The sequence below is a fragment of the Chrysochloris asiatica genome, unplaced genomic scaffold (genome assembly GCF_000296735.1).
Source record: "Chrysochloris asiatica unplaced genomic scaffold, ChrAsi1.0 scaffold00194, whole genome shotgun sequence".
NCBI classification, from domain to species: Eukaryota; Metazoa; Chordata; class Mammalia; order Afrosoricida; family Chrysochloridae; genus Chrysochloris; species Chrysochloris asiatica.
This window is the reverse complement of record NW_006408712.1, coordinates 5,111,025-5,121,803: the sequence shown is the minus strand read 5'-3', so window position 1 is coordinate 5,121,803 and position 10,779 is coordinate 5,111,025. Positions and strand designations below refer to the sequence as shown.

Here is a 10,779-nt window from a genome sequence, read left to right as displayed (position 1 = left end):
TTGGTCAGGTATTCTTTGTTGTTGTTGGCGGAGCTCTCTGCTATACATCCACCTGATCCGCCATCTTGTTTGTTCTCCGATAAATAAATTTCTTACAGCAGGAATCTGCAAAGTTTTTCTATGCCTTAACTTTCAAAAACGAATAACCGTTTTAGGATGTATGGAAAGGCCTGATACTAAGTCAAGATGACGGTCTGTTGGCAAAAAGAGACTTATGCTTCAAAGTAATGGTAGGGTGGTAACTAGCTTGGGTCAACGCTTGAATTGCCGCTAAAGAACAAGAATTGTAGTCACACTTAATTTTTAGGATTTTGTTATTTCACAGCTTTCCTTACTGTTCTAGAAGGGCTTCTTAAAGTCTGTAGTCTGAAATTAATGAAACATGCAGTCAAGGTGCATGGATAATTACTGGTAATTGGAATGCAAAAGTTAAAAATAAAGAAGCAGCAGCCATTGGAAAATATAACCTTGGTAATAGAAACAACACTGGCGATAGCATGATAGAATTTTGAAAGACCAATCAATGACTTAGTCATGTAATTATTTTTCAACAACATAAATAGCAGATCTACGTGTGGCGTTTGCTGTATGGAATACAGAGGAGTCAAATTGACTACATGTATGTAAAGACATAATGGAGAAGCTCAGTATATTAAGTCAAAATAAGTTTGAGTTGAAGCTGAAGAATATTTAAACTAAAATCATAAATATACCCCACCTTACTGTAGAGATCATTCCAAGAATAAATTTGACACATTGAACACTAATGACTGAAGACCAGAGGAGTTGTGGGATGAAATCATACATGACGAAAGTAAACAGTGATTAAAAAGTCAAGAAAGAAAGAAAACACCAAAATGGATGTCAGAAGAGACTCTTACACTTGCTCTTCTATATGGAGTAGTTAAATGACTGGAAGAAAAGTGGAATTAAAAGAGGTGAACAGAAAATTTTAAAGGGCAGCTTGAGAAGACAAAGTCAAATATTATAATGAAATGTGCAAAAACCTGGTTAGAAAACCCAAAGGGAGAAACATTCAGCATTTCATAGACCGAAAGAAGTGAAGAAAAGTATAAGCCTCAGGTTACAATATTGAAGGAGTCTATGGGCAAAATGCAGCCAGAGTGCTCCTTGGAGGCCAGGATGGCTAGGCTTCGTCTCTCATACTCTGGACATATTGTCCAGTCTCTGGAGAAGGATGTCATGCTGGATAAGGTGGAGGGTCAGAGAAAAAGGGGGAAGACCCCTAATGAGATGGATTGGCCAGGTGGCATCATTGATGGGCTCAAGTGTGGCAGCAGTAATGAGGTTGGCTCAGGATCAGACATTGTTTCGTTCTGCTGTGCATGGGGTTGCTATGAGTTGGTTCCGACTCGATGGTACCTGGCAACAACAACATGGGCAAAATATTAAATGACACAGAAAACATCAAAAGAAGATGGGAGAAATACAAAGAATCACTGTACCAAAAGTAATTGGTCAATATTCAGTGATTTTAAGAGGTACTATGTGACTAAGAACCTACGATATTGAAGAAGATGTTCAACATGCGCTAAAGGCATTAGCGAAAAACAAGGCTTCTGGAATGGACAGACTACAAATTGAAATGTTTCAGCAAACGGATACAGCAATGCAGACACTCAATTTATCTATGCCAGAAAATTTGGAAGACAGCGGTATGGTCAACTGACTGGCAGATATTCATATTCATATACCCATTCCAAAGAAAGGTGATTCAAAAGAATATGGAAGTTATTGAATAGTATTAATATCATATGCAAGTAAAATTTTTGCTGAAGTTAATTTTCAGATAGTTGCAGCAGTACAGAGAACTTCTAGAAATTCAAGCCAGTTACAGAAGAGCGCATGGATCAAGGGATAACATTGCTGATGCCAGCAGAATGGCTGAAAGCAGAGATTACCCTATAGATGTTTATCAGTGTTTTACTGACTATGCAAAAGCGTTTGACTCTGTGGATCAAAATAAACTATGGGTCGCATTGCAAAGAATGGGAATTTTAGATACTTAGTTCTTATATGGAACCTGTATATAGATCAAGAGGCAGTTGTTGGTACAGACAGAACAAGGGAATACTACATGGTCAGAATCATAAAGATGTGCACGAGGGTTGTAGCTACTCACTGCACATAATCTGTATACTGAGCACATATTCCACGAAGCTGGATTTTATGAAGAACTCAACCTCAAGATTGGAGGAAGACTCATTAACAACCTGTAAGGTAACACAGCCTTGCTTGAAGTCAAGAAGCACTTCACTAATGAAGATCAAAGACTGTGGCATTCAGTATAGAATTATACCTCAACGTAAAAATTCTCACAATAGGACTACTAAGTAGCATCAGACTAAATGGAGAAAAGATTCAAGTTATCAAGGATTTCATTTTACCTGGATCCACAATCAGTGGTCATTGAAGGAACAGTCAAGGAATTAAATGCAGTATTACGTTGGGCAAATCTTTTGCAGAAGATCTCTTTAAAATGTTAAAAAAGCAAAGATGTCACTTTGGAGATTAAGTTCTGCCATGGTATTATCACTCACCTCATATACATGAAAGTGAAAGCTGGGTAATAAAAAAGGAAGACTGAAGAAGAATTGCCTTTGAATTATGGTTTTAGAAAGGAATATTTTATGGCTTATCAGAAGAATGAACACGTCTGTGTTGGAAGAAGTATAGCCAGAATGTTCCTTAGAGCAGGGATGGTGGAATTTTGTCTCATGTACTTTGGGCATGTCATCAGAAGCGACCAATCACTATACGTGGTAAAGTAGAGGGTCAGTGAAGACCCTCAATGAGATAGGTATACACATTGCTTCAACAGTGGGCTCAAACATCTGGCAGGATCACAAGAATGGCTGATGTTTGGGCAGTGTTTCCTTTTGTCATAGGTAGAATTGCTGAGACGGATTTCAGGTGGAGAACACCCAACAACAGCCTCATAACAAGGTCCCTGTCACACCTACTCTAGTTTGCTCTTAGAGCACGGAAGCTGCCATAGACAGTACATCAACAAGCAAGTGTGTCTGTGTGCCATCAGACTCACTCTTTATGAACAGTGAAACTTGAATTTTTTGTAAAATGTAAAAAACACTATTGGTTTGTTCACAAAATAGTCTTTTGTGCCCCTTTCCCCCAATTGTTTTAAAATACAAAAACATTCTTAGCTGCTGGTTGTTGTGGTTAAGTGCTGTTAAGTTAGTTCTGACCCATAGCGACCTTGTATAGGGTTTCTGAAGAGCAGCCGGTAGGTTTGAACCGTTGACCTTAACGGTTAGCAGTCCAGTGTTTATCCCACAGCACTACACAAACCCCCTTTAGCTGGTTGTTGTTAAGTGCCGTCGAGTCGGTTCGGACTCACAGTGACCCTGTAATAGGGTTTCCGAGGAGCCACTGGTGAGCTTGAATCACTGACCTTGTGGTTCCAGCCAACTTTGCCATCCAGCGCATTAACCCACACTGCCATACCAACCATACAAAACCAGGAAGTAGGCAGAATTTGGCCTTTGGGTCGTACATACACAGTTTACCAGCACTTAGCTTACAGTAATGGCATCCATTTATTTAATTTTGACTGAGAAATTAGATTTTTGACCTTAGTTGTGTTCACATTGCATATTATAGTCTCTAAACTTTTGTGGTTGGTAGCAAATTGCCTCTTTAGTAAAAATCTACTTGTAATTTTTATTCCACAAAGCTACTCAGATGTATTTTCTCACTTTTCTATTAGATAGACCATGTTATTTTGAGTGTGTCCTTTATTATAGCTTTGCAAGCTATCTTCTGCTTTGCTACTACTATAAAATAACTGCTTTGTTTTTTCAAAAACAAACCTTTCTTTCAGACTTCTAACAGATACTATTGGTTTCCCCTTTCCTACCTTTGCTATACTGGTGCACCTGCAACTTTTGTGGTCAGATCCCAGACATGTTGACAGCTTTTTCCCTCAAATTCACTCATCTCTGAACTTGCTCAGTCTGAGCTCAGAGCAGCCAGCCCCATCCATGCATGACATCCAGGAAGTGCTGGGAATTTATTGGCCCCAGGAGCAACCATCAACCTAGGGAATGGATAGATACCCCTGCTTTCTCTTTCTGTACTGTGTCAGTTCTAAGGCAGTGTTCTTCCTGGTTCCACAAAGTCTCCTAAAGGAACTGAACTCTTAAACCCTTTATTGCCTTTTCTCTCTACCCTGCCTCACTTTTTCTGTCTTCAGGTGTTCTTATGCAGGTACTGTACACCCCTCTCCCCGAAGGTACTAGAACTAAGTTCTTATCTCAGGGTTAGCTTTTGAGAGAACCCAATCGACTTAAGTCATTAATTTCAGACTATTATTACAGCTAGCTGGGGTGCAATCCTCTCTCTCACATCTCCTCCTTCCTTAGTGGTTGGCATGGATATAGAGTATAGCAGAAGAAACTAGGTTCAGCCTTGCTCACCTCCTTACCATCATTCTTTGCACATTATCTTTTCTGTCCTTGGTTCACTATTCTGGAAGAGAAAAGTGTGTAAACAGTTAATTCAACTGTGTAGGAAAAGGTCCCAAAGTTGGTTGTCTTCTGTAGACCAGATCAGAAGTTGATATTTGCAGAAGTTTTACTTGGCAAATTCTGCCTGGAAAATAATTTAAGATGCAGAGTACTTGATAAATTGTTTTTTTGTTTTTAAGGTCTTAATTATATTAAAATGAGCTTCAAAGAATCATCATAATAGTTTTAACTTTTATTTGCAAAGAAATTTGTTTTCTGTATTGATTTCCTTTCTTCGCCTAGAATGCTATACTTACCTTTGGAACACCAATTTCTTCCTTTTTGTTTTTTTATGGTGGTGGTGGTATGCCGCTGAGTTGGTTCCTACTTACAGAGACCCTGTATAGTAAGTGTAAAATACAATTGCTCCCAAGAGTTGCTTACTTTTTTTTTTTTTTTTTCAACTTTTTATTGTGAATTGAGTGAAGTTTAATAAAGCAGGTGATCAGTTTTACATCCAACAAATCATAATTACGTTCAGGTCAATGAGTTCAGTCCCTTCAGTGAAACATCACTTGTCCCATTTCCTCCCTGTGATTCTTGTTCCCATTCCTTTTCCTTTCCCCATCCTTTTGAATTTTGTCCTTAGGTAAATGTTGCCTGTTGGATTTTGTATGGTTGGCCATTCTGTGGTGTGTGTACTTCACTAGTACTGTTGTCCCCACTATGTACCTACCTATCTACTGCTTGGCCGAAAATTGAGCCATGAATGTGAGTTCAATTCCATCCTTAAAGAGTAACCAAGAGCCATATGCTTGGGTTCCTGTCTCAGTCTCTTTCTGACCATTAAGCCTGGGTCATTTTTATAATTTTCAGTTTTGTTCTAGGTTTTATCCTATTCTATCCAGGACCTTCTAAGGCGATCCCTTTCAGAACAGTTGGTAGCAGTAGCCTGGCACCATCTACTTTTTCTGGCCTTAGGGCTGTGGAGGCTGATGTTGACGTAGTCCAGTGGACCAATTACTTCTCATTATCTTCAGTTTGCATCATTCTTCTTTCCTCCATGTAGGAGGAGACCAGTAGTTGCACCTTAGATGGCCGCTCATGGGCTTTTAAGACGTCAGTCACAACTCACAAAAGTAGGAGTACAACATTGTGTTTGTGGACTGTGTTACGCTGGTGTCCCCTGAGACTAGGATCCTGAGCCCCAGGCCCAGCTCTTTACCGCAAGGTGTTAGGTAATATATATGTAAGAAGGTTTCATAACTTTACAACCTATATTCTCCACTACATTCATGAGTGCGTTTACAGCAAAGGTAAATTGTTATTGTTGTGTTACCTCTCTCTTCCCTTGTGTCATCATTCTTCTGCCAACCTCCCTCTTGTTGTACATTCCCTTTCCCATCACCCAAGTTAATGTGTCTGAAAAGCTCTACTTTTATTGCTATTTAAAAACTCACTGAAGTTAGATTTTATTTAACAGATATAAATGTTTTCTGTTATGCCTGTACTAAAATACATTAAAGGCAAAAAAAAGTTGGGCAATTAAAAAAGAATTTCTTACTGTGAATTGAGTAAATATATACAGAGCAGACCATATACTTGGTATCACTATGATGATTGGAGTTCCTTCCATACACAATAGTTTTGATGTACATTTCTTGGAATGTTTGGGAAAGCATGTATAGTTGAGATGTTGTGGTTTATTGTTGTTACTTAAGGTCTTTCTTAAAGCATGTATTCAGGGTGGTTTTCTTTTGCGTGCTCTTCATCTTCATCTAGGATATTGATTTTTATTGACTTGCTCCCTATTTTTACCATCTGTTACCCACCTTAATGAAGCCTTGGAGTGATGCTGTAGGATAAGCACTGGACTGCGAACTGCAAGGTCGGTGGTTCAGACCCACCAGCCACTCCTTAGGTTGCTATGAGTCAGAACCAACTCAACGACAGTAATAACAACCGACCTTAGTGGAGTCCCTGGATAGTGCAAATGGTTAATGCCTTCTGCTTCTAATTCATACTTTGGTGGTTTGACTCTACCCAGGGACACCTCTGAAAAAAGGTCTGGATATCTACTTCAGAAAAAGCAGCCATTGAAAACCCTATGGAGCATAGTTCTGCTTTTTTATACATAGAACTACCATGAGTAGGAATCAACTCCACGGCAACTGGCTTACCCACCTTTACACACATCTCTGACCTCAGAAACCCCAGGCTTCTCATCTGCTTTATCCATCAGACTATTGCCCATTTGGAAAGACTAGGCTCAGTATCCACCAACACCACTTCCATTCTAGTCCCCAGGGGGCTTTTGTTCTCTGAAGGACCTCAGACTATTTACTCTTTCTGTCATTCATGTGTTTCTTATTGTATGTTATCTTTATTATTATCCTATTTATTCTGCCACGGTTACCTTGTACAGTAGCTTTTCATGGCCAAAGTGAGTTTTCTTGGCTGTGTATGTGTGGGTGGGTGTGCAACGTACCACATTAAAAGACACTTAGTATTTAATTAATTACTTTTATTAAATGCCCCCATTATTTAGTTTAATGCTTTTAAATATCTCTTATTTTAGATAACTCTCAAGATAATCTTGGCTGTTCTTAAGGGTTTTGTTTATTGTTTGCTTTTTATAGATGTAAAAAAAGATTGGTCTGACCATGCTCTCTGGTGGGAAAAGAAGAGAACTTGGCTTCTTAAAACACATTGGACCTTGGATAAATATGGTATTCAAGCAGATGCTAAGCTTCAGTTCACCCCTCAACACAAACTCCTCCGTCTACAGCTTCCCAACATGAAGTATGTGAAGGTGAAAGTGAATTTCTCTGACAGAGTCTTCAAAGCCGTTTCTGACATTTGTAAGACATTCAGTAAGTACCAGATAAGTTCTTTATCTAAATCATGAGTTATATAATATATTACATGACTGATGACTAATCTTAAGCTTATCCTAAGGGCTGAAGCTTGGGCTGAGAAATCTGTGTATATGTGCGTGAGATTTTTACTTGATTCTTTAAAGCTTTTATGTTAATTAAATAATGGATCAAGGTGGAGTGAATAAACGTAGTACTCTTTACTTACAAGAATTATATAGAATATTTTTCATTATTATGTAGTGCTGTGCTATGCTGTCAAGTCAGGTTCCAACCCATAGCTACCCTGTATAGGGTTTCCAAGGAGCAGCTGGTGAGCTTGACCCACAGGCTTCCCGGTCCAAGTGGACTTTGCAGTCCAGCGCATTAATCAACAGCGCCACACCAGGAGTTCAGAGTATAGTGGAACAGAAAGCCTCCCCTTTCATTCACAGCCCCTCTGGTAGTTTCAAACTGCAGGCCTTAAGATTCAAGGCTCAACTCGCATCCACTATGCTACCACAGCTTCTCATAGTACTACCCACTACTCTGTCAGTTTGTCGTACTGTGGTGGCTTGTGTGTTGCTGTGATGCTGGAAACTGTGCCTTCAGTATTTTGAATACCGGCAGGATCACCCATGACATTACTGGAGCTTCCAGACTGAAATAGATGAGGCAGAAGGAGAGGTGAACCGCTTCTAACCACTGAAAACTTTATGAATAGCAACAGAACATTGATGATAAAATGTTGGAAGATAAGCCTTTCATGTTAAAAGGCGCTCAGAATACGACTGTGGAAGAGCTGCCTCCTCAAAGTGGAGTATTTGACCATAATGACATAAATAGAGCAAAGTTTTTGGGATCTTCCTTTGTTGATAGCGTACAGCTCAAAATGAGAGGAAACAGTGGCAAACATCCATTCATAATTGCATTGTGGAATGTATAAAGTATGAATCTAGAAAAATTTGAAGTTGTCAGAAATGAAATGGAATGCATAAAGATTGATATTGTAGGCATTCATGAGCTGAAATGGACAGTATTAGCCATTTAGAATAGGACAGTCATAAGAATTACTATGCTGGGACCGGTCAGGTTAAAGAGAAGTCGTGTAACATTTTCATTAAAAAGAGTATTTCAAGATCAGTCTTGAAGTACAGTGTTATCTGTGATGGGATAATATCCATGCGCCTGCAAGGAAGACTGGATTCCTGGTGTGGCACTGTAGGATAAGTATTGGACTGCCAACCACAAGGTTGGTGTTTCAAACCCACCAGCTATGCCTCGGAAACCCTATACAGAGTTGCTGTATGCTATTCACCAAAGCCAGTGATGACAAAATTGAAGAATTCTACCAAATTGTTTTGTCTGAAATTGATCAAGCATGCAGTTAAGAGACAGTGTTAATGGTGATTGAAATGTGAAAGTTGGAAATAAAGAGGAAAGATAAGTAGTTGGAAAATACTGCCTTGATGAAAGAAATGACGCTGGAGGTCCAAGGATAGGCTTTTCCAAGACTTAACTTACTCATTGCAAATACCTTTTCCTAACAACATAAAATGGCAGCTGTGTACTTGGACTGCACCAGATGTACTACACAGGAATGAAGTTGACTACATCTGTGGGAAGAAATGATAATCTCAGTATTGTCAGCCCAAACAAGGCCAGGTCAGACTGGAACAGACTATCAGTTGCTCATATGCAAGTTCAAGTTTGCAAAAAATACAGATTGCCATTTCTCCCACAACCCTCTCTACTCCTTGTTGTTGTCAGGTGCCATCGAGTCGGAACCGACTCATAGCGACCCCATGCACAGCAGAACGAAACAATGTCCTATCCTGGGCCACACATGAGGCCATCAATGATGCCACCTGGCCAAACCATCTCTCTAGGGGTCTTCCTCTTTTTCTCTGACCCTCCACCTTACCCAGCATGACATCCTTCTCCAGCGACTGTTTCCTCCGGACAACATGTCCAAAGTATGAGTGACGATGCTTAGCCATCTTGGCCTCCAAGGAGCACTCTGGCTGTACTTCTTCCAAAACAGATCTTTTGGTTCTTTGGGCAGTCCATGGCACTTTCAGTTTTCTCCTCTAGCACCACAACTCAAAGGCATCAATTCTTCTATGATCTTCCTTGTTCACGGTCCAGCTTTCTCATCCATATGAGGTTATTGAAAACACCATGGCCTGGGTCAGGAGCACCTTAGTCCTCAAGCTGACATCTCTGCTCTTCAATACTTTAAAAAGTTCCTGTGCAGCAGATTTGCCTAATGCAATACGTCGTCTGATCTCTTGACTGCTGCTTCCGCGAGTGTTGATAGTTGATCCAAGAAGAATGAAGTCCTTGACAACTTCAATCTTTTCTCCATTGATAAGAATGTTGTTTATTGGTCCAGTGGTGAGGATTTTTGTTTTCTTGACATTGAGATGTAATCCATATTGAAGGCTGTGCTCTTTGATCTTCATAAGTAAATGTTTCAAGTCCTCTTCACTTTCTGCAAGCAAGGTTGATTCATCACAGGGTCACTGTGGTTTGGAACCGATTCAGTGACACTTAACAACAACAATTGGACAAAATAATGAATAATGCAGAAAGCATCAAAAGAAGATGAAAGGAATATACAGAGTCACTGAACCCCAAAGATTTGGCCAAGGTTCAACCATTTCAAGAATATATGATCTAGAAGCGATGGTACTTGAAAGATGAAGTCTAAGCTGGACTGACTACAGGCATTGAGGGAATACAAATTGAAATCTTTTAACAAACTGATGTATTGTTGAAGGCACTCATCTATGTTAAGGTTTTCATGTTGAGCTCTGTAATCGACTTGAAATTTACTTTTGCACATTTATGTGGCTTTGGCGCAAGACCCATCTGTTACAAAGTAGAACTGTTACACAGGGTCTTCTTGGCTGCGAGCTTTACAGATGCAAATTGCTAGGCTTGTTCTGTGGTTCTGTTGGGTAGATTTGAACCTACAATCTTTTGTTTATGCAAGCTGAATACAAGCATTTTGTGTCACTCAGGTACTTCGCTCCACAGATATGTTAATGTCAGCTCTGTCATAAAGCAACATGGAATGTTGCATAAGCCTTTTTTCGTGGGTTTTCTACTCCTTCACTGATACATTTGTTCTTTTGTGGACATCACCCCATTGTTAGAGTTTTTGAAGCTGTATAATAATGATCAGTTTCTTTTATCTGCTGGACAACTATCTCCCCCGCCCCCTTTTTTCTTCTTTTTCAGAATAGTCTTGTTGGTTTCTTGAGCTGTACATTTCCATGTGAAATTTAGAATCAGTCTATTTTTAAGGTTTTTATTGTAGATTGAAAGTTTACAGGGCAGATCATCAGTTTTACATTCAACAAATCATACACCATGTTTCATTACAATGATTATAATCCCCTTCATGTCTCCATGTACCACCAGTTAACAGT

At 39.5% G+C, this 10,779-nt stretch overlaps 1 protein-coding gene across 2 annotated transcripts in view; it reads left to right on the top strand.

The window, feature by feature from the left end:
• FERMT2 (fermitin family member 2) overlaps positions 1 to 10,779 on the top strand; it is a 108,443-nt gene that overhangs the window by 34,086 nt on the left and 63,578 nt on the right. For both annotated transcript variants that reach the window (XM_006872361.1, XM_006872360.1), the window contains exon 2: positions 7,127 to 7,360. In XM_006872361.1, the coding sequence (XP_006872423.1) occupies positions 7,127 to 7,360 (234 nt within the window). The remainder of the gene's footprint in view (positions 1 to 7,126; positions 7,361 to 10,779) is intronic.